The sequence below is a fragment of the Convolutriloba macropyga genome, chromosome 11, assembly GCF_964194025.1.
Source record: "Convolutriloba macropyga chromosome 11, txConMacr16.3, whole genome shotgun sequence".
Taxonomy (NCBI): domain Eukaryota; kingdom Metazoa; phylum Xenacoelomorpha; order Acoela; family Convolutidae; genus Convolutriloba; species Convolutriloba macropyga.
In genome coordinates this window covers 29,439,225-29,464,699 of record NC_134478.1, presented here as the reverse complement: position 1 = coordinate 29,464,699, position 25,475 = coordinate 29,439,225, and the positions used below count along the sequence as shown (strand labels likewise).

Below are 25,475 nucleotides of genomic sequence, written 5' to 3'. Positions count from 1 at the left end.
TTGGCATGGGTTCGAAACCGAGTTGGTGCAGAATAGAAAGCTTAAAATCTTTTAAAGCTTCTATTCCTTTAAATGATTTTCTTGTAATAAACTTTCGTGGCTGCTAGTTTTTTCTTTATTCTCTTGAAGATTATCATAACCGACTCTTTTGACGGCCTGCTTATCGAGTTCTCTTTAATCAAATGAATTTTTTCTATTCGATACCGTCAATTGGGACCAGTTGTAACAATACCGGAACGCTGAAAGCAATTGCTATCATTGAAATTCATAACCTGATCTTTTTCAATGTGAATCGAATCAAACAAATAATTGCGGTACTCAGTTTTTTAAACAATCGAGGAGTTCCTACGAGCTCGGCAACTTCAGGATCGTTCGTTCCACCAACAGATTCTCCGAATTTCCCTAACTGATGGAGTCTCAAAATTTCAGCAATGGAAAAAAAAATTAGCAAAATGTTTTGAAAAATCAAAAACGAAGATTTTCGGAAGTTCAAAACAAGTGGACCAATTCCAAAAACTCAAAAAAACTTTTATCTTTGTAATGATTGTTGATACAATTCTATTTTGGTTGAAAACACTAATAGAGTAAAGTTGATAACCTGACGATGCCAGTGATAGCAAAAACGTTCGTTTATAAAATTAGAATTAGATTAATTTTCTTTTATATTCTTTTATTTCTTTTAACTCAGTTTATTTATAAATAGCCACATGAAAGGCAGTTCTGAAGATGTTCTGAAAAATGCAACCTTTTTAGAGCATCATGAAAATTTTGACAGCAGTTCCCTTTTTCAAGCAATAAAAACTATTACGTACAAAAGCAAATGGGACAACCTACCACACATCACAGCGATCCAGGCCTAAATCTGATTCCCTACGCTTATAATCAACTGAAGAACGCGCAGTACCTAAAACACAATAGCAGGTGGTTGAGATGACGACATTACTTAGTCACCTGAAAAACTGTACAACTACTTGAGGAATAACAGCTTTCGATTCCAGGCTATAATCTACTATCAACGAAATGGGCGCCCAATAATCTTAACTAATTGCTTACAACTGGAAACCTGACATTTCAGGTAACAAAGCTTATCATCTCACGAACGCCTGGGAGTAGCTAGCACAACTTAAACAAATTTCTTACGCCACTTTTTGAGAAGAGACCTGGAGCAAACAATGAAACATCCACACTTGATGCAAGTAAAGAGCTTGAGCTAATTGTGCTTGATGACAACAAACAGATAGTCTCGTTAGACGTAAAATGTTTATAACCGAACGTTTCTGTTTCGGAGGCGATAGAAATAGCTCCAAGATGCCTTTATTCAAGCAACCACGCTCGAGATAAAGACAGATCAACATTAAAACTTCGGTTGAAATTGGTTTTGACGAAAGTCCAATTCAAATACAACTATAAATGGTAGTGCCAAGTTGACGGCCTAGCAATGAGCGCATCTTTGGCGGGCATATTTGAAAACATTTGGATGAAATTGTTCGATGACAAGCTAAAAGAAGAAAATTTTATTCCCGAGTGATACTTAAAACAATAGCCCAGTGATAAATTCCCTGATTGCTCAAGAAAATTAGATTGGAATAGTAAAGGAGTTGAATGTGACTGACGCAGAAATTGGTTTCATGCGAAGAGACAGAAACTGAGCAATAGAGAAAATAAAAATGGGGAATATTATATGGTTTTGTAGACACTGCAAAACAATACCAAAAACAGAACTCAAGTTGAAGAGCATTTTTTTGCGGGATATGTATATGGACAATATTGTATGTACGACAAAATCAACAAGCGAAGACTTGTTCAAAAAAGTTGGCGCTTTCAGTTTACATTAGAAAATATAGAAGCAAACGGTGTACTGTGTTTTCTTGACATGAATACATGTGTAAGCAGGAAAAAACTTTTCATTCAAATGGTACCGAAAGCCTACTGATACCTCTACAATTCGAAACTTTCGCGGTTGTACCCCATTGCTACAAAAGCGAAAAATAGGGCAAGGTACTGTTCAAAGGCTTTTCCGTAGCATGAGTAATTGGGAAAAATTTTGACGAGGCACTTAAATCAAATCAGGATATATGGCTGAAAATTCAGTACCCTTAACGTTGGACCGCAAAAAAGGTAAACGAAACTCTCGAAAAACTAGTGGTTGGAACAGAAAAAGCCTCAAATACCGTGAAAAATGACATCCCGTTGGCGAAAAATAGTCGATAGTAAATCCTCATATCATTTTAAATGCAATACATAGGCAATTTAAGTGTGCGATTGAATGAAAAACTGCATAAAACATCTCGTTTAATTATTATTTTTTCGGCTAGGCAAATGAAAAATTGCTTGCCTTCGCTTAAGTTGATTTTCGATTTAAAAAAATCCGAAAAATCATGTGGTTTATAAAATTTTTTGTTGTGGATTTGAATCCACCCATGTCGGCCAGATTTGGCGTCATGTTACCACGAGAATGCCCTTGCGTCAAAAATTTGAATTACCGGTCGGGCAGCACGTTAGACGCTTCTGCGGTTCGTCGAAGACTTTTGATTGGCGAATCATTGACCAGTGCGGCGACACTGGAAATTTGTTCACCGTGGACGCATTGCACATAAGACAACGAAAACCGAAGTTAAACACGAGCACGAATACCGGGGGTGGGAGCTGACACTCAAACATTGATTTGACATGAGAGTTGTCTTGTTCGGGAAAGAAATTAAAAACATTTTTGTCTTGGGGATCATTAATAGGGCAAAACGAAATTTGCAATGCCTCAACAAGAAGGATACTAAAGGCAAATTCTGGATTACCATAGAAATACAAAAACATGGCCAAAACCGAAAAATCCGGATTAGGAATGTTTTTAAAGAAAATGATAACAGCTGGAAATATTAGTGGTAAATGGGCTAAAATTTGTATAATTGAAAAATTTTCGATTTAATTTTCTTAGGAAAGTTCCTAGAATTGGTTAAATTGCGGTTTTAGACAAATGTAAATACACATTCGTTTTTCCTTTAAGAATATGTTAAATACTTTTTAGTTGACGATTAACGTAAAGCTCAATAACGTTTGTGTTAAAGATTCGAATTAATTTTAGCAAATTGGTTTCCTTTATATTAAAAAAACAGTATATGCAAAAAAGCGAAAAACTACCCTACTGTCGGAAAATAATTCCTCAAATATTCAGAAATGGAAAAAATTAAGCGACAAGTTTTAAAAGTTGAAAATCTAAGAATTTCGAAAATTTACCTTAATCAAGTGGATCAATTCTAATAACTCAAAAACTTTAATCTTTTTATTGGTTGTTGATATAATACCATTTTGTTTGGAAAACCTCATAGAGTTAAGTTATAACCTGACGATGCTAGTTATAGCGAAGACGTTCATGTTTTAATTGAGTTCGACCAATTGGCTTTTACTTTCTGTTATTGCTGTTAGACGTAGCTTTTCAATAAGTATATCACAAGAATTGGGTTCTAAGGCCGAGCTGTGTTTTACCAAATCTCTGGTAATTCTCCGACACCTGTCCAGCGTGTGTCAGCCATGATTGGTTAATAAAATTGACTACATCTTTAACCTTGAAGCCCAAGGTTTTCATTTTTTCTGCACAAACGTGTGACACTGACAGGACGGATCTTTTCCCTTTATGTCCCCCAGCTTTGTAAACGCATATTATTTGCAAGCCCCAGACGCACGTGCCGCAATTTTATTTGATGATTTACTATGTAATGGGAAGAGTTCTGTAACTGGGGGCGCATAAAGTACTGGGGGGCACAAGTCTCACAGGTTTTTTCCATTGTAGCTCCATTATGAATTGTAACATGATGAAGGCCCTTTTTCGGGAAAAAAATAAAGAACAATTTTGTCTTGTAAAAATAAATAGGCCAAAGAACATTTAGTGCATCACAAAACGAAATTTGCAAAACATCCACAAGAGGGATACTTAGGGTTAGGGCAAATTCTGGATTACACTAGAAATACAAAAACATGACCAAAACCGAAATATCTTGATTAGGAATGTTTTTCAATAAAATGATAACAGCTGTAAATATTAGTTGTAAATAGGCTAAGTATTGTATAAATGAAAAATTTTCGATTTAATTTTCTTGAGATAGTTCCTAGAATTGGTTAAATTGCGGTCTTAGACAAAAGTAAATACATATTCATTTTATCCTTTAGCAATTTGTGAAATAGTTTTTAGTTGACGATTAACGTAAAGTTCGAAAACGTTTGTAATAAAGATCCGAATTAATTTTAACGAATTGGTCTCCTTCATATTAAAGAACATTATATGCAAAAAAGCGAAAAATTACGCTACTGTCGGAAAATAGTCCCTAAAAGTATCAGAAAAGGAAAAATTAAGCGATATGTTTTGAAATTTGAAAATCGAAGATTTTCGAAATTTCGATTTTAACAAATGGATCCATTCTAATAGCACAAAAACTTTAATATTTGCAATGGTTGTTGATATAAGATTATTTTGTTTGGAAAACCTCATAGAGTAAAGTTGATAACCTGACGATGCTAGTTATAGCGAAAACGTTCGTTTTTAAATTTAGAGTTAGACTAATTGGCTTTTACTTTCTGTTACTGCTGTTGCATGTAACTATTTAATAAGTGTATCACAAGAATTGAATTCTAAGCCCGAGCTTTGTTTTACCAAATCTCTTGTAATTCTTCGACACCTGTCCAACCTGTGGCAGCCATGATTGGTTAATAAATTGGACTACATCTTTAACCTTGAAGCCCAAGGGTTTTAATTTTTTCTGCACAAACGTGTGGCACTGACAGATCGGATCTTTTCCGTTTATGCCCCCAGCTTAGTAAACGCATAATATTTGCACGCCCAGACGCACCTGCCGCATTTTTATATGATGATTTACTATGTAATGGGATGTGTTCTGCATCTGGGGGCGCATAAAGTACTGGGGGGCACAAACGGAAAAGATCCCACAGGGCTTTTCCATTGTAGCCCCATTATGATTTGTAACATGATGAAAGTCCCTGTTCGGGAAAAGAATTAAAGATCAATTTTGTCTTGGTAAGCATAAATAGGCCAAAGAACATTTAGTGCATGACAAAACGAAATTTGCAAAACATCCACAAGAAGAATACTTAGGGTTAGGGCAAATTCTGGATTACACTAGAAATACAGGTTCCTTCCCATTATAGCCCCCCAGAAAATTATAGCCCCCCAAAAATCAAGTTATAGCATACAATTAAATTCATCAACTAAAATCAATTATAATGGGCAAGCCCATGTCATCATCCGGCGGCTCGCCTACAATGATTTCTGATTTTGTGTTAAAGAAGTGATTATTAATTTCAGTGGCTCGCCTACATCGATTTCCGATTTTGTATTAAAGAGGTGGTTATGAATTTTCATCTGGGGGGGGGGCTATTGGTTACATGCCCACTGAGCTGGGGGGTTATAATGGGAAAGACCCGAAATACAAAAACATGACCAAAACCAAAATATCTTGATTAGGACTGTTTTTCAATAAAATGATAACAGCTGTAAATATTAGTTGTAAATAGGCTAAATATTGTATAAATGAAAAATTTTCGATTTAATTTTCTTGAGATAGTTCCTAGAATTAATTAAATTGCGGTCCTAGACAAATGTAAATACATATTCATTTTATCCTTTAGCAATTTGTGAAATAGTTTTTAGTTGACGATTAACGTAAAGTTCGAAAACGTTTGTAATAAAGATCCGAATTTTTTTTAACAATTTGGTCTCTTTTATTAAAGAACATTATATGCAAAAAAGCGAAAAATTACGCTACTGTCGGAAAATAGTCCCTCAAAGTATCAGAAATGGAAAAATTAAGCGACATGTTTTGAAAGTTGAAAATCGAAGATTTTCGAAAATTCGATTTTATCACGTCGATCCATTCCAATAACACAAAAACTTTAATCTTTGTAATGGTTGTTGATATAATTTTTTTTCGTTTGGAAAACCTCATAGAGTAAAGTTGATAACCTGACGATGCTAGTTATAGCGAAAACGTTCGTTTTTAAATTTAGAGTTAGACTAATTGGCTTTTACTTTCTGTTACTGCTGTTGCATGTAACTATTTAATAAGTGTATCACAAGAATTGAATTCTAAGCCCGAGCTTTGTTTTACCAAATCTCTTGTAATTCTTCGACACCTGTCCAACCTGTTGCAGCCATGATTGGTTAATAAATTGGACTACATCTTTAACCTTGAAGCCCAAGGGTTTTAATTTTTTCTGCACAAACGTGTGGCACTGACAGATCGGATCTTTTCCGTTTATGCCCCCAGCTTAGTAAACGCATAATATTTGCACGCCCCAGACGCACCTGCCGCATTTTTATATGATGATTTACTATGTAATGGGATGTGTTCTGCATCTGGGGGCGCATAAAGTACTGGGGGGCACAAACGGAAAAGATCCCACAGGGCTTTTCCATTGTAGCCCCATTATGATTTGTAACATGATGAAAGTCCTTGTTCGGGAAAAGAATTAAAGATCAATTTTGTCTTGGTAAGCATAAATAGGCCAAAGAACATTTAGTGCATGACAAAACGAAATTTGCAAAACATCCACAAGAAGAATACTTAGGGTTAGGGCAAATTCTGGATGACACTAGAAATACAGGTTCCTTCCCATTATAGCCCCCCAGAAAATTATAGCCCCCCAAAAATCAAGTTATAGCATACAATTAAATTCATCAACTAAAATCAATTATAATGGGCAAGCCCATGTCATCATCCGGCGGCTCGCCTACAATGATTTCTGATTTTGTGTTAAAGAAGTGATTATTAATTTCAGTGGCTCGCCTACATCGATTTCCGATTTTGTATTAAAGAGGTGGTTATGAATTTTCATCTGGGGGGGGCTATTGGTTACATGCCCACTGAGCTGGGGGGTTATAATGGGAAAGACCCGAAATACAAAAACATGACCAAAACCAAAATATCTTGATTAGGACTGTTTTTCAATAAAATGATAACAGCTGTAAATATTAGTTGTAAATAGGCTAAATATTGTATAAATGAAAAATTTTCGATTTAATTTTCTTGAGATAGTTCCTAGAATTAATTAAATTGCGGTCCTAGACAAATGTAAATACATATTCATTTTATCCTTTAGCAATTTGTGAAATAGTTTTTAGTTGACGATTAACGTGAAGTTCGAAAACGTTTGTAATAAAGATCCGAATTTTTTTTAACAATTTGGTCTCTTTTATTAAAGAACATTATATGCAAAAAAGCGAAAAATTACGCTACTGTCGGAAAATAGTCCCTCAAAGTATCAGAAATGGAAAAATTAAGCGATATGTTTTGAAAGTTGAAAATCGAAGATTTTCGAAAATTCGATTTTATCACGTCGATCCATTCCAATAACACAAAAACTTTAATCTTTGTAATGGTTGTTGATATAATTTTTTTTCGTTTGGAAAACCTCATAGAGTAAAGTTGATAACCTGACGATGCTAGTTATAGCGAAAACGTTCGTTTTTAAATTTAGAATTAGACTAATTGGCTTTTACTTTCTGTTACTGCTGTTGCATGTAGCTATTTAATAAGTGTATCACAAGAATTGAATTCTAAGCCCGAGCTTTGTTTTACCAAATCTCTTGTAATTCTTCGACACCTGTCCAACCTGTGGCAGCCATGATTGGTTAATAAATTGGACTACATCTTTAACCTTGAAGCCCAAGGGTTTTCATTTTTTCTGCACAAACGTGCGACACTCACAGGTCGGATCTTTTCCCTTCGTGCCCCCCCCCCCTTAGTAGTAGACGCATATTATTTGCACGCCCTAGACGCACGTGCCACATTTTTATATGATGATTTACTATGTAATGGGACGTGTTCTGTAACTGGGGGCACATAAGTACTGGGGGGGGGGGGGGGACAAACGGAAAAGATCCCAAGGGTCTTTTCCATTGTAGCCGGCATTATGATTTGTAACATGATGGAGGCCCATACGTTATATGTCCACAGAGCTTGAAGAGGGGGGGGGGGGTTAATGGGAAAACTCAAAGAATGCATGTTCTGTATGAAGCTTAAACTAATTTCTGATATTTGTATGTAATGTGGGCGTGAATCTAATTTCTGATTCAATGATTAATTCTTGACATGGAACTTTCTGTACTTGATGGTAATACCTTCGTCACATAGAACAGAGTTTGATACCCATTTTTCATCCTTCAACTTGGAATCGTTATTACTTTACTAAAGTTGATTACATTGAGCCCCATTAAGTTTGAATTTATCTGCAGGTTATAATGCGTGACAGAAACACAGATTTTGACCGTGCTCTTTCTGGAGCAGCATCTCAGAGCGGAGGTGCAATCTTCTTCAACACTTGCAAAGACGAAGAATTTGATGTAAAAGACACACTCAAAGAACTCAAGCGTCGATTGCAGTCAGACTATACTATTCGTGAAGCGCAACGAATGACCCGAGAAAATATTGATGAAAGTGATCTTCGAGCTTGTAAGCTTTTCATTACTTGCGGACCACGCAAAATGTTCACAAGCACCGAGTTCAGCCTATTGAAACATCATATTGAATCTGGAAACGCAGTTCTAATTATGATGGGAGAAGGTGGTGAGCCAAAGTACCAGACAAATATCAACTACTTCCTCGAAGACTTCGGAATATCGGTAAACGCCGACAGTGTTGTCCGTTTAGAGTACTACAAGTTCCATCATCCCAAAGAAGCCTTGATAACAAATGGCGTGTTGAATCGGGGAATCAGTGAAGCTGCTGGGAAAGCATTTACAATTCTCTCCTCTGAGGACGAGGGAAACAATTCACAAGCAATAACTTTTGTTTATCCATTCGGTGCAACGCTTAATGTCAAAAACATGACTAAGGAACTCCATTCTGTACCCGTACTTTCAACCGGATCAGTATGTTTCCCAATCAACAGACCGGTTATGGCTTTCTACGAGGATCCCAATTCGGGTGGAAGGCTAGCTGTTCTCGGGTCTACTCGAATGTTTAATAAGGAGTACATAAACAAGGTATAGAATTGTAAAAGTCAATCATGTTCTGAAGAGATGTTACGATTTTAAGAGATGCAATAAATTTTTTTTAAAAAATATCCCTTATGGGGTTTGCTCTTAAGCCGCATAGGACAATCCAATGGATGAGTAGTGATCCCCCACTATGAGACATCACTGCATCGTATATAATTTTAAAGACAAGGCACTATAGCTCTTTAAGAGCTGCGTCATGAGAAATCTATTCATAAACATCACTGCATCGTATATAATTTTTAAGACAAGGCACTATAACTCTTTTAGAGCTGCGTCAAAAGAATTGAATTTCTATATAAGCTAATTTGTTATGAATCTAGTTTCCCCTACCGCACTATGGCACTGCAAGAACTATCTATATCGGTCGGGCGTTTGGAACCACGGCACCCTCTGAGGCATATGATAGCGCTGCGCAGAAGAATTAATTATTTTTGGCCTCAATGTTATATCTAATGCAAAGCCCGTCTCTAAATTCGGACTTCGCTAGTGTAAAACAGTAACGTTTAAGCGGTAGAGCTGTGAGCCAGTTCGAGGCTCCTTTTTCCAAAGCAATTTCTATTACGTGGCGTTGCTCGGTCTGAAGGCTTTCCATAAGATCTTTCTTACGCGATAAAATAATATTCCGGCGTGCGGTTCGTTGGTCGTGCGTTATGCGTTCTTGGGTGAGATGAGCATTTGCTCGATTCTCTTCAAGCGGAGCGCATGCGGTCAGCGAAGCAGCGTACTCCGTTTCGTAATCTATTGGCTCCTTGATTTTAAGTCCGACCTCCCGGGTTAGTAGCGAATACAATCGCCGTGCGGATTGAGACACCGGAGAGTCAAAGAACGACGGTAGGACGTGCGTTTGGATATTGGCTCCTACGTCTGTGGTGATACAATAAATTCCGAAACTTAGCTACGAATGACTTGTAGATTGCAAAGCAGTTTTCTTGGTAATCAACTACAGCTTGTGTTCTCGCTTAAAACTTCTTACTTGAGTCAGGTAAGAAGAAGTCATTTATTAATAGCCGCGGAGCAGTAGCTGCTATTATTGGGGACATCGTGATTTTTTTATTCGTCATCTCCTTCGATGATTCTTGCCAACTGACTTCTTGAAATTGGATTTTTCAATTTCAGTTATTTCTACTGCTTTGCAGTTCAAATTTTTATGCGTGATTTCATTTGTTCTGCTTATCGGTCAATTGCGTGACCTAACTCACTAAAAAAAATTACTTCTGAAATAACTTAATGAACTTTAACTTTTATGAAATTTTACTAGTTAAAGATCAATAGTGTGCATCTAAGTAGTGACAAACGTATATGCCCTAATTCATGAGTATTAGTGTCTTGAGTTTTTGATTTCGAATATGAATTTTGAGAAAATTCTTAGGGCTTTTTCGTTAGAGAGCGAATCAAACCGAATCTAACCGAAAAAGTCTAATGGTCTATTAGAAGACTAGTAATCAATCTTATTTCTTTAGTTGTTTCAATTCTAGGTATAGAATTGGATTTCAATTGGTATAGGACTGGACTCAATTTTTTGTATAGAACTTGATTTCGGGTGCACATCCTCCAAAATAAAATAAACTTTTTCGACAACATCATTTTGAAAGGAAGACTTCTAGAATTTTTGGAATGTGGAAATTTTTCTTGAAAACTGGGCTCAGAATAACCTCTGTAGTTCTATTTTTTTGTGCCTGTGCCAAAACTGTCGAGCTAATTCTATGTTATATTTCCGTGACTTATACTCCCCGTGAAATTGTCACAAAGCCATAATAATAATAATATAATAATTCATGGAAAGCCACAAGGCTACAATCAAGTAAAACCACAGTTTATTATTTATTTAAACCAATTTTCTGTCAGGAGTTTGGCCTTGGTCTAAACAGCAAAGATTCGCAATCTTTATCAAAAGTTGCAGGTTTTCTCTTCTTGAAACCGATTTAATTTATCTTAAATTGAGCTCCCCTCCTATTGTAGTTTGATGCCTCCTCATTGGGTGACAAAACATCTGAGCACTGTATTTATCGGCGTTAAAATCTGTTGTCCCCCCTCCCTCAGAGGGTGACGAGCAAGAACATTTTCGGATTCAGTCAGTTTTCATTTGGCCTATGATTATGCTGCCTACTCAAGTTTGGCGGCAATTGATCGATAAGTCTTTATCAATTACTACCGGAACGTTAAAGATTTTTCTCGTGGTCAACGATTTCCACTTAGATCCAATTCCTCTTGTGCACTGATTTAACACTTTAGTATTGAAAATTGAAAATTCAATATGTCTGGCCCAGTTCTTGATTATACTGTTAAAGCCATTTAATAGTGAGACCGTCTGCCGATCTGAGAAAAGTTTTGCTTTATCTGACCCTTATATCGTCAGCATTGAAAACGAACGGACTGAAAGCGATATATTTCTCATGGCAAGCTTCAGAGTATTTTGTATTTTTTTCGCTGGCGCAGCTTTTCAAGACCTCCACTGATTTTCGGCTACTGTAAATTTTTGCCTCAGTGTCTGTGACACAAATATTGACCGAAGCAGTTTCTTGCTGGCTCGAGACACCTCTAATAAGGAGATAGGCTCTTAGAGCTGACTGATTCTCCGAATTTTTACGGTTTGCTAGTTTTATGAGTGTAAGTCAATTGTGTGTGCCTTTGAGTAAAAATACCTTCTTTTTGCAGATCAGGGCACGCTGATCTTGGTCTTCATCACAGGCATCAAGTTTTACATGGAGATTTGTTATGGCTAAACCGTTTCTTTGCGGTATGGAATATTGGAATTCGATTATCGACAAAACAAAGTTCTCTTACACGTTTACTGTTAACCATCAGGAGCTCCCTGTTTTGGAATTCGTCTGCATCTATTTCTTTCTAACGTTCCTCTTTTTCCAATAACTTATTATTTATATTTTTCTGCTGCGATTCATTTTGAAGATTAAACTCAAAATTGGTTTTTGAGTGCGTTGAAGTTAAAATTTGTTCCACTAAAATGGAATTCGAAAACAAAGATATACTCCTGGACATATCAAACTACTCTCTTGCTTTTATTACTGGGTTCGGAATACCTAACCCCTATTCTCGGCTGACAAATTGAGAAGGCTTTGTTGGGGGACTGCTGATTTAAATGTTGTTTATGGCTGATACGAACTGGTTTTTTATTGAATCATCTAATGGATTCAAAAATACATCGAATCCGCGGACAACTTTTATCAGAAAATTCCATTCGACCATAACTGCTTTTTATAAAAAACCGAACTTTCATGATGACGGAAGTTGGCTGCAGCACTGAAAAGTTAAGTCTTAGCTGCCGTTTGTGATTTTTTATGAATCAGTTCTTTCACGTTAGTTAAATCTTCAATGAAGACTTCAAGATGACATGTTTATGGTACAATTCCAGTTAGTTTCAGGCGTCATCTGAATAAAACTTTGTTTGATTTGTGGGGTTATGCAGTCTTTTTTTAAAGGCCATAGATCCACAACGAAGAAGGAAAAATTCAAGGCAGACCTTTCAAATCAAATTTGTTTTATGGTGTTCCATAAAACAAATTTGGACGAGGTTTGCCTTAAATTTTTTCTTCGTGAATAGAGACATCACACGAGTTTAGAATTTTCTGGATAACTTTTGTAAAGAAAAGTGAAGTTCGGGAACTAAGGTTTCTATCATTTAGGAGCGCTGATTTTCTGTTATGAATCAGCATTTTTTGCAACGAGCTGCAACAAAGCAAAACAGTTAGAAGACTTCTGCTCAAATAAATCCGTGAATCGGTCTTCCGATTCCACATGACACTCCTTAGCTAGTTGTTCTGATCCAAAGCCATACTACAAATTGTTGCCAGTCAACTCAGCTACAGCCTTACCAATTAATCGTTGCAACGTTTTGCCAATGCGTATTGGTCTGACACCTGGCTGTTTGTCCAATTCAGTAAGTCGACAAAGAGAACAAGGCTTTGATTTTGAGGCACAATATGTTTTCGTTTGCAATAAAATTACCAAGCTGAGAAACAAGGTGGTTGCGCGTGAATGCGCACAAAGGTCTCGTGGAGTCACTGGGATAGGGGCCCTGCCGGCTTTTGACTCTTGCCTCCAAATTCAGCTTGAGGGATTTCTTGGATTGCATTTGTAGGAATTGGCTGAATTTTTGCATGCAGGTCCGAATGCTAAAATGAGGGACAACGATCCTTATGACCCGAGAAAATTGAAACAATCCTTCCATGGTTTTTGGGCATTTTTCCATGGAAAAACTGAGGTGAACTGGGATAATTGGAAATTGCTCAAAACTGACATAGAAGTTGATTTTTTGTGTTGGTCTATTGAAATTGTCCTGAAATCTAGTTTATATTAGACGAAAAGATAGCTGTTCCCAATTTGCCCCAATTAAAACCCACTTTAATTTTGCCCCAATTGCCTAAAAGCGGAGAAAGTTGGCAAAGTGCGCGATATGCGTCAATTGTGCTGCATGTGTCAGTTCAAACACATCATTATTCCGTTTTTCGTTGATCAAAGAAAAGCAGTTTGGAAATTAGGTCAATTAGGCGTTGCAATTGCCAGTGCGTTGGCGTTCCTGTTTTTTTGTTGGTATAACAATTATTTTGCAAATAGAAGAATTGATCAATACGTGCGTTTTGGCCCGGCAGCACATGAGATGTCTGTTCGTCGTCTACTGGTGACCGTCATTGTTGAACAGAAGTTTAATACACGTGTACTCCAGGCTGCGGTGGCACAGTGGTTACCGCAAACCAAACAGATGGCATGGAGTCCGAGGTTTGAACCTCAGTCGCGTTACAAACACTTTCGTACGTGGTTGCTTGAGCTTCACTGAACAACGAAAGGAGACGTTTTGATGAAACTCAAAAGCGTTCATGGACTTTAAACCAAACAGGGAATGTCTAAGGGGCTTGTCCCCGCCAGACAGTTCCCTCCGTAGTCAATCGACAATGAGCCATATTTTTTGCTTCTTCCCATTCAGAGCCGGAACGGCTCAAATATACAAACTTGTCGTTTAAAATAGCTGTGTGGTTTCTCTGCCGATAATATACTCTTGCAGTTATTTGCTTTTCATAGAAATGTGCCGCCATCATTACAATTTAAAGTGCAGCACGCAATCTTGAGCTGCAAATACCTGACCTGCAATTCCTGACGTTGGCCCTCCTGCCCTCTAGGTCTCTCGATCTGGAGCTTCCGAGCCCGATTCTAAAAGTAACGCATCAAACCAGTGGTTGGCGTATGATCGATGCAGGGAGTTTCGACCAACAAGTCAATTGCCGGGCGTTCTTCAATTGTGCTGCTATTTTCGAGTTTTTCTAGAGGTGGAAGATCTGATACGTTGATTGTTTCCTGAAATAATTGTGACGCTTTCGGATGCTTTGCCTACAGAATTTTATCGTTTTTCCATCTATCAAATCGATGGGATTAAGAACACTCGTTGTTTTCATCAGCCTTTAATATTACGATCAATCTTACAAAGGCTAGTAGTTTTTTCTCTGGTCAGCTCATTTGAGTTCTAAGAGTCTTGCTAAAGAATTGAGTACATAGGCTAAAAGATTTAATAATCGAATGGAAATTTTTCCTCTGACCACACTACAATCTGTTTTCAATTCATTTTTTTGAAATCTTTGGAGCATCTTCCTTTGTTGTCTCTCTGGAGTCTGAGTACCGAAAAACGAAAGTCGCTCTGATGGAATGTTTGACTTTAGGAACACCTCAATTTAGCATATCTACATGCTCTTTAACCACTGTTCCCGTCGGCCATTAGTAAAATTTGCATCAGCCTGTGTAAATAGTATCCCATGTGTTTTCCCAAAGTAGTTCGTTCTCATGTAGCACGCTTGAAGTTGTGTTTTAAGTAGAAAGACATCCTTTCTCTGTCATTTTTTTCTCAGCATCTGAGAAAAGATTCTCTGGATCGCGTTGCCACTTAATAATCATCGCTAATTCTTGTGTTAAACCACTAGCAGAGGACTCGAATCCCTCAAATTGCTTGGGATTTTCAAGCACGTTTCGGATCAATTTGTTTACCTCAGTGGCCATCAGTGTATACTACTACGTTTTTCTACCAATTGAAGATAAATCCAGACTGCATAAGAGTCAAAAGTGGTATGATACTTTCTATTTCAATTCGCATAATGAATTCCAGGTCGATTATTTACATGTCCTATTACTTTGCTCTTTATCGTGACCATTATTATCATGAAAAGGAATGCATATTTCACTGTTTTTGTGAACGAGACACAAAATCAAAACCAGTCAATCATAAGTAAGTTGCATCGTAAATTGTGCCTGTTTAGGAAGAGAATTGGAAGATTGGAGAAGTGCTGTTCAAGTGGTTGATGAAAGGTCCGGATGACGTCGCTTTAAACAAAATTGACAGTGGGGATCCCGAAGTGGGCGACTATCTCCTCATACCAGACACCACGACAATGTCCGAGAATGTGAAGGTACTAAAGTTATTTCAGCAATGTTTTAGATCTGTTAAAATTCTCAGTATACGGCTGCCCTTTATCAAGAAGCGATAATAAATTGGATTTTAAATTTTTTAATGTTATCAAAAAATTGTTAACGTATCTAGTTTTCTGTGTTTTTATTTTAACTAAAACTATTACCGAATGTATTACGATTTTTAATCAGTAGTGTGACGTAAAAAGGTTTTCTTTCAGGCCTCCCTTCAGGAGACAGAGGAAGTAAATAAAGAAGAAGATACACTATTCGAGGACACGCTGTTCGAATTCGACACTTCTCTCGTCCCACTCGTAAGTAATCTGTAATAAAAATCTAAGTGTTCCAACTCAAATGTAGTTTTCACAAATTAGCACTTTGGCTTTTTCGCGTTTCCTAATATGAACTCGGTCACATAAATTTTTGAATTTTCTCTGAAAATATAACTGAATTCAGTCAATTTGTTGTTTTTTGAACTCTTAAATTAGATGTCGCGTTCAGTTGATTCGTTTAAATTCAAACAGATAGAAAACAGTTGACAATTGTATAATTAATTACTCGCAAGCGAAGTTTGTAGCAATTTTTATTCATAGCTGCGATAGCCGAGCTATTAATGCCTTTCTTGCCTTTTTACAATTCAGAGTTTGAATCGTATTGGGCCGCTGTCTTCTCGCATACTTTTTTCGACTTTTGTTGTCAACGAGAAGTCAAATTAGAGTAGTGATTTTTGTCACGCTGGAGTTGTAAAAGGAGCGAAAAGAGTAAGTTTTAAGGCGTGAAATTTGTCTAACTGCTTTTAAATTTGAGTGAAGAAACAGTTTTTGCGCAAGTTTCCAGATTTTGAGACAATTTTACGTTCTGCATGTTATTACAATTCAAAGAATTTGAATTTTATTGGGGCGCTGTCTTTTTTTAAAGATCCGTTCACACATTTTCATGATTTTTGAAGTCAATTTTGAGTAGTGATTTTGGTCACGTCGAAACAGGAAATGGAGCGAAAAAGCGAGTGGTTTTGGGGCGTGAAATTTTTTTGCTCTACTTTTAAAGTAGAGTGAGAAAACGGTGTTTGAACAAAAATTCGCTTTGTCGCTAGTGGTTTTTTGTTCACATGCGGCAATTTCACTCCGATTTTCACTGTTTTTTCGGATCGGATGTTTTTCTAAGTGGTTTTCACAATCCATTCATTGTTCATTTTAGGCCTAGTTTTTTTGTTTTAACCGAATTTCCATTTCTGGCTAGTGGTTTTTTGTTCGCATGCGGCAGTTTGACATCGACTTTTTTAACTGATTTTTTAGAAATGGTTTTCCCAATTCACACATAGTCTGTTCTTGGTCTAATTATTTTTCTAGCCAATGAAAATTTTTTGAATTGTACATCAGGACTTGTACTGCTATGTTTCTTGTCCTGCTCTGCTGCACTGTTTTTTTAAATAGCCGCCTCAGCTTCTCAGCCGGCTATTATAGCGCTCCTAATTTTTTTACTTCGTCGAATAAAATTTTTTTGCTGTACCTCATTTTTACGCCTTTTCAACATTTTCCGTGAAATCTTTTCGACCTCTCTAGGCTAGTTTTACTCTTCTCTCATTCTGCTAAACGTGTTTTTAGACAGTAGTTGCTCAGCAAAGCAATTGAAAATGAACAGATTCAGTATCAAAAAACGAAATCAGAGATAGAAACGGGATAAACCCATAAAGCCCAATTTTAGATGCCCGTTACTCGAAATTTGTTCTTAGTTACCATCTCTAATGCTTTTTGGTTTTGATACTAGCCCCTGTGTGGTCTCACTACGAAACAGGAGCACGTTCGAATCTAAAATGACATCAAAATAGTTCGCACTTTAAAATTGTTTGTACAAAAATCATTTTTCACTAGTTTTTTTCTCTTCTTGCAAACCCAATCTTGGTTATGGGAATCAACGGCGGCTATTTTCCGGCGATCTGCCGGGTATGTTTTGTTTTTGTTCACGAATGTTTTTAAAAATTGAAACGTGCGCTAATGATGTATACTTTTAGTTTTTGCTTTCATCAGAATGCATTACAAGAACCGTATTCTTGTAATGAGCCGTCCCATTGACACACTAAATATGGCATAAATGAAGTTAATTGAAAGCTTGATCTCATATCTAAAGCTTTTGAGAACTCTGGTACTTGTTTTCACAAATAATTGATTTTTCTAGTTTGCCCGGTTTCATAATTGTTGTCTTATCACTTTATTTCATCAATGACAGGTCTCATTAGCTATATGATGAAGTGTAATTGAAGCTATTTAACCATTTCATTATTCATTTTCAACTACTCTGACACAAGCTGTTTCCAAAAGTTATCGGTGGTTATTTGAATTTTGACGGTTCTTGCAGATTTTTTTTATTGGTTGAATGTATATCTAACTAATTTAACTAACTTATAGACTACCTGTTTTCGAAAAAATACTCTTGACTTCGAGTTTTGTCCGTTTTGAAAGACTTTTTTTATCATATCAGTCTCTCCCGCCAATGACAGCTCTCCTTGTCCTTCTAATGCTATTCAAAATACGTTTGCTTTGTTTTCAATTCTTGAGTAAGGGTTTTACAACTTCGGCTTGCTTTGTTCAGATCAATAATATTCTGCGGATCAATAATCTTATTGAAAAAGAAATATCAATAATCTTTGCTTTCATCAAAATGCTTTACAAGAACCGTATTCTTGTAATGAGCCATCCCATTGAGACAATCTAAATAAGGCATAAATGAAGTTAATTAAAAGCTTGATTTCATGTCTAAAGCTTTTGAGAACTGTGATACTTGTTTTCACAAATAATAACATATTTTTCTAGTATGTCCGTTTTCATAATTGTTTTTTCACTTTAATTCATCAATGACAGGTCTCATTAGCTATATGATGAAGTGTAATTGAAGCTATTTAACCATTTCATGTTTCATTTTCAACTACTCTGACACAAGCTGTTTGCAAAAATTATCGGTGGTTTTTTTGAATTTTGACCGTTGTTACAGATTTTCTCATAATAGCCGCACCGCGATAGCTGAGGCTATTATTGGCCTTCTCGTGGTTTTTTTTATTTCGTCGTCAAGATTTTTGTTACGACCATATGAGGTCACAACCACTTCAAATCTGCCTTTTGTTCATTCGTTCATGCAATTTCAACTGAAATGCATATGACGTCACTTTTCGCTCTTAGTTGAGGAGTTTTTGTTCATTCGGGTGATTAAATTTTTGGTCACACTTGACTTACCTCACTCTCGAAAATGACTTCCTCACTTTGAAATTGACTTCTATTTACTTTAATTCAAAAAGATAAGGTCAAATGGGTGTCTGTGTCACTCTAAATGAAGGTTATTTGAGAGCAGCTAATAGAGGCAGCAAAAACTTATACAGATTTTTAATCAAAATATATTTAACATATCAGCCTTCAATAAAACGACGAATTTTTTTGGGCTGTCGTTTTTACTGTTTTTTTATACTGCAGATCTATGAAGCTTTTGCGGCTATTTTCTGGCAATCTGCCAGATATGTTTGGTTGAATGTATATCTATTTGATTTAACAACTTTGAGACTACATTTTTTCAAAAAAATATCCTTGAATTCGAGTTTTGTCCGTTTTGAAATGTTTTTTTTTTTTGTCATATCAGTCTCTCCCGCCAATGACAGCTCTCCTTGTCCTTCTAATGCTATTCAAAATACATTTGCTTTATGTTTTCAATTCTTGAGTAAGGGTTTTTGCAACTTCGGCGTGCTTTGTTCAGATCAATAATATTCTGCGAATCAATAATCTTATTGAAAAAGAAATATCAATAATCTTTGCTTTCATCAAAATGCTTTACAAGAACCGTATTCTTGTAATGAGCCATCCCATTGAGACAATCTAAATAAGGCATAAATGAAGTTAATTAAAAGCTTGATTTCATGTCTAAAGCTTTTGAGAACTGTGATACTTGTTTTCACAAATAATAACATATTTTTCTAGTATGTCCGTTTTCATAATTGTTTTTTCACTTTAATTCATCAATGACAGGTCTCATTAGCTATATGATGAAGTGTAATTGAAGCTATTTAACCATTTCAATATTCATTTTCAACTACTCTGACACAAGCTGTTTGCAAAAATTATCGGTGGTTTTTTGAATTTTGACCGTTGTTACAGATTCTTTCTTAATAGCCGCACCGCGATAGCTGAGGCTATTATTGGCCTTCTCGTGGTTTTTTTATTTCGTCGTCAAGATTTTTGTTACGACCATATGAGGTCACAACCACTTCAAATCTGCTTTTTGTTAATTCGTTCATGCAATTTCAACTGAAATGAATATGACGTCACTTTTCGCTCTTAGTTGAGGGAGTTTTTGTTCATTCGGGTGATTAAATTTTTGGTCACACTTGACTTACCTCACTCTCGAAAATGACTTCCTCACTTTGAAATTGACTTCTATTTACTTTAATTCAAAAAGATAAGGTCAAATGGGTGTCTGTGTCACTCTAATTGAAGGTTATTTGAGAGCAGCTAATAGAGGCAGCAAAAACTTTTACAGATTTTTAATCAAAATATATAACATTAACATATCAGCCTTCAATAAAAAGACGAATTTTTTTGGTCTGTCGTTTTTACTGTTTTTTTTTATACTGCAGATCTAGGAAGCTTTTGCGGCTATTTTCTGGCAATCTGCCATATAGGTTTGGTTGAATGTATATCTAACTGATTTAACAACTTTGAGACTACATGTTTTCAAAAAAATATCCTTGACTTCGAGTTTTGTCCGTTTTGAAATGTTTTTTTTTGTCATATCAGTCTTTCCCGCCAATGACAGCTCTCCTTGTCCTTCAAATGCTATTCAAAATACATTTGCCTTATGTTTTCAATTCTTGCGTAAGGGTTTTTACAACTTCGGCGTGCTTTGTTCAGAAATATGAATAATCTTCCGCAGAAGATCAACAATATTCTGCGGATCAATATTAATGAAAAAGAAATATCAATAATCTTTGCTCTCATCAAAATGCATTACAAGAACCGTATTCTTGTAATGAGCCGTCCCATTGACACTCTAAATAAGTCATAAATGAAGTTAATTAAAAGCTTGATTTCATATCTAATGCTTTTGAGAACTCTGATACTTGTTTTCACAAATAATAACTGATTCTTCTAGTTTGCCCGTTTTCATAATTGTTGTCTTATCTCTTTATTTCATCAATGAGAGGTCTCATTAGTTATATGATGAAGTGTAATTGAAGCTATGCAACCATTTCAATATTTATTTTCAACTACTCTGACACAGGCTGTTTACGAAAATTACCAATGAGTTTTTGAATTTTGGCCGTTCTTACAGATTTTTTGTTGTTCTGCATTGAATGGCAGGTCTCATTAGCTAACTTATGATTCGTAATTGAAGCTTTTTGATTGTTTGAATGTATATGTAACTAATATATCAACTTTTAGACTACTTGTTTTCAAAAAAATATCCGTGACTTCGAGTTTTGTTCGTTTTGAAATATTTTTTGTCATATCAGTCTCTCCCGCCAATGACAGCTCTCCTTGTCCTTCTAATGCTATTCAAAATACATTTGCTTTATGTTTTCAATTCTTGCGTAAGGGTTTTTATAACTTTGGCGTGCTTTGTTCAGAAATATCAATAATCTTCCGCAGAAGATCAACAATATTCTGCGGATCAATATTAGTGAAAAAGAAATATCAATAATCTTTGCTCTCATCAAAATGCATTACAAGAACCGTATTCTTGTAATGAGCCGTTCCATTGACACTCTAAATAAGTCATAAATGAAGTTAATTGAAAGCTTGATTTCATATATAATGCTTTTGAGAACTCTGATACTTGTTTTCACAAATAATAACTGATTTTTCTAGTTTGCCCGTTTTCATAATTGTTGTCTTATCACTTTATTTCATCAATGAGAGGTCTCATTAGTTATATGATGAAGTGTAATTGAAGCTATGCAACCATTTCAATATTTATTTTCAACTACTCTGACACAGGCTGTTTACGAAAATTACCAATGAGTTTTTGAATTTTGGCCGTTCTTACAGATTTTTTGTTGTTCTGCATTGAATGGCAGGTCTCATTAGCTAACTTATGATTCGTAATTGAAGCTTTTTGATTGTTTGAATGTATATGTAACTAATATATCAACATTTAGACTACTTGTTTTCAAAAAAATATCCGTGACTTCGAGTTTTGTCCGTTTTGAAATATTTTTTGTCATATCAGTCTCTCCCGCCAATGACAGCTCTCCTTGTCCTTCTAATGCTATTCAAAACACATTTGCATTATGTTTTCAATTCTTGCGTAAGGGTTTTTACAACTTCATCGTGCTTTGTTCAGAAATATCAATAATCTTCCGCAGAAGATCAACAATATTCTGCGGATCAATATTAATGAAAAAGAAATATCAATAATCTTTGCTCTCATCAAAATGCATTACAAGAACCGTATTCTTGTAATGAGCCGTCCCATTGACACTCTAAATAAGTCATAAATGAAGTTAATTAAAAGCTTGATTTCATATCTAATGCTTTTGAGAACTCTGATACTTGTTTTCACAAATAATAACTGATTTTTCTAGTTTGCCCGTTTTCATAATTGTTGTCTTATCACTTTATTTCATCAATGAGAGGTCTCATTAGTTATATGATGAAGTGTAATTGAAGCTATGCAACCATTTCAATATTTATTTTCAACTACTCTGACACAGGCTGTTTCCGAAAATTACCAATGAGTTTTTGAATTTTGGCCGTTCTTACAGATTTTTTGCTGTTCTGCATTGAATGGCAGGTCTCATTAGCTAACTTATGATTCGTAATTGAAGCTTTTTGATTGTTTGAATGTATATGTAACTAATATATCAACTTTTAGACTACTTGTTTCCAAAAAAATATCCGTGACTTCGAGTTTTGTCAGTTTTGAAATATTTTTTGTCATATCAGTCTCTCCCGCCAATGACAGCTCTCCTTGTCCCTCTAATGCTATTTAATATGCATTTGCTTTATGTTTTCAATTCTGGAGTAAGGGTTTTTACAACTTCGGCGTGCTTTGTTCAGAAATAACAATATTCTTCCGCAGAAAACCAATAGTATTCTGCGGATCAATAATCTTATTGAAAAAGAAATATCAATAATCTTTCCTTTCATCAAAATGCATTACAGGAACCGTATTCTTGTAATGAGCCGTCCCATTGACACTCTAGATATGGCATAAATAAAGTTAATTAAAAGCTTGATTTCATATCTAAAGCTTTTGAGAACTCTGATACTTGTTTTCACAAATAATAACTGATTTTTCTAGTTTGCCCGTTTTCATAATTGTTATCTTATCACTTTATTTCATCAATGACAGGTCTCTTTAGCTAAATGATGAAGTGTAGTTGAAGCTATTTATCCAATTCAATATTCATTTTCGACTACTCTGACACAAGCTGTTTGCAAAAATTATCGGTGGTTTTTTGAATTTTGACCGTTGTTACAGATTTTTTTTAATACCCGCACCGCAATAGCTGAGGCTATTATTGGCCTTCCCGTGTTTTTTATTTCGTCGTCGAGATTTTTGTTACGACCATATGAGGTCACAACCACTTCAAATCTGCTTTTTGTTCATTCGTTCATGCAATTTCAACTGAAATGCATGTGTGACGTCATTTATCGCTCTTAGTTGAGCGAGTTTTTTTCGTTCATTCGGCTGATTAATTTTTCGGTCACACTTGACTTACCTCACTCTCGAAAATGACTTCCTCACTTTGAAATTGACTTCTATTTACTTTAATTCAAAAAGATAAGGTCAAATGGGTGTCTGTGTCACTCTAAATGAAGGTTATTTGAGAGCAGCTAATAGAGGCAGCAAAAACTTATACAGATTTTTTAATCAAAATATATATAACATATCAGCCTTCAATAAAACGACGAATTTTTTTGGGCTGTCGTTTTTACTGTTTTTTTATACTGCAGATCTATGAAGCTTTTGCGGCTATTTTCTGGCAATCTGCCAGATATGTTTGGTTGAATGTATATCTATTTGATTTAACAACTTTGAGACTACATGTTTTCAAAAAAATATCCTTGAATTCGAGTTTTGTCCGTTTTGAAATGTTTTTTTTGTCATATCAGTCTCTCCCGCCAATGACAGCTCTCCTTGTCCTTCTAATGCTATTCAAAATACATTTGCTTTATGTTTTCAATTCTTGAGTAAGGGTTTTTACAACTTCGGCGTGCTTTGTTCAGAAATAACAATATTCTTCCGCAGAAAATCAATAATATTCTGCGGATCAATAATCTTATTGAAAAAGAAATATCAATAACCTTTGCTTTCATCAATATGCATTACAAGAACCGTATTCTTGTAATGAGCCGTTCCATTGATACTCTAGATATGGCATAAATGAAGTTAATTAAAAGCTTGATTTCATATCTAAGGCTTTTAAGAACTGATACTTGTTTTCACAAATAATAACTGATTTTTCTTTTTGACCGTTTTCATTAATGTTGTCTTATCACTTTATTTCATCAATGACAGGTCTGTTTAGCTATATGATGAAGTGTAGTTGAAGCTATTTATCCAATTCAATATTCTTTTTCCACTACTCTGACACAAGCTGTTTGCAAAAATTATCGGTGATTTTTTGAATTTTGACCGTTCTTACAGTTTTTTTTATTGGTTGAATGTATATCTAACTGATTTAACAACTCTTAGACTACATGTATTCAAAAACATATCCTTGACTTCGAGTTTTGTCCGTTTTGAAATGTTTTTTTTTTGTCATATCAGTCTCTCCCGCCAATGACAGCTCTCCTTGTCCTTCTAATGCTATTCAAAATACATTTGCTTTATGTTTTCAATTCTTGCGTAAGGGTTTTTACAACTTCGGCGTGCTTTGTTCAGAAATATCAATAATCTTCCGCAGAAGATCAACAATATTCTGCGGATCAATATTAATGAAAAAGAAATATCAATAATCTTTGCTTTCATCAAAATGCATTACAAGAACCGTATTCTTGTAATGAGCCGTTCCATTGATACTCTAGATATGGCATAAATAAAGTTAATTAAAAGCTTGATTTCATATCTAAAGCTTTTGAGAACTGTGATACTTGTTTTCACAAATAATAACTGATTTTTCTAGTTTGACCGTTTTCATTAATGTTGTCTTATCACTTTATTTCATCAATGACAGGTCTGTTTAGCTATATGATGAAGTGTAGTTGAAGCTATTTATCCAATTCAATATTCTTTTTCCACTACTCTGACACAAGCTGTTTGCAAAAATTATCGGTGGTTTTTTGAATTTTGACCGTTCTTACAGAGTTTTTTTTGGTTGAATGTACATCTAACTGATTTAACAACTCTTAGACTACATGTATTCAAAAACATATCCTTGACTTCGAGTTTTTTCCGTTTTGAAATGTTTTTTTGTTATATCAGTCTCTCCCGCCAATGACAGCTCTCCTTGTCCTTCTAATGCTATTCAAAATACATTTGCTTTATGTTTTCAATTCTTGAGTAAGGGTTTTTACCACTTCGGCGTGCTTTGTTCAGAAATAACAATATTCTTCCGCAGAAAAACAATAATATTCTGCGGATCAATAATGTTATTGAAAAAGAAATATCAATAATCTTTGCTTTCATCAATATGCATTACAAGAACCGTATTCTTGTAATGAGCCGTCCCATTGTCACTCTAGATATGGCATAAATAAAGTTAATTAAAAGCTTGATTTCATATCTAATGCTTTTGAGAACTCTGATACTTGTTTTCACAAATAATAACTGATTTTTCTAGTTTGCCCGTCTCAATATTTGTTGTCTTATCACTTTATTTTATGAAAACGAGAGGTCTCATTAGCTAAACGAGAGGTCTCATAAATGAGAGGTCTCATTAGCTATATGATGAAGTGTAATTGAAGCTATTTAACCATTTCAATTTTTATTTTCAACTATGACAAAGGCTGTTTACGAAAATTACCAATGATTTTTTGAATTTAGACCGTTCTTAAAGATTTTTTGTTGTCCTGCAATGAATGGCATGTCTCACTAGCTATCTTATGATTCGTAATTGAAGCGTTTTGATTGTTTGAATGTA

The 25,475-nt window shown here is 35.4% G+C and overlaps 1 protein-coding gene across 1 annotated transcript in view; it reads left to right on the top strand.

Annotated features, from left to right (window-relative positions):
* Positions 1-8,209: 8,209 nt before the first annotated feature.
* Positions 8,210-25,475, top strand: part of LOC142349013 (intraflagellar transport protein 52 homolog) — a 28,071-nt gene continuing 10,805 nt past the window's right edge. The window contains exons 1-3 of the mRNA XM_075400412.1: positions 8,210-8,989; positions 15,262-15,411; positions 15,631-15,723. Of these exons, the coding sequence (XP_075256527.1) occupies positions 8,246-8,989; positions 15,262-15,411; positions 15,631-15,723 (987 nt within the window). The 5' untranslated portion in view covers positions 8,210-8,245. The remainder of the gene's footprint in view (positions 8,990-15,261; positions 15,412-15,630; positions 15,724-25,475) is intronic.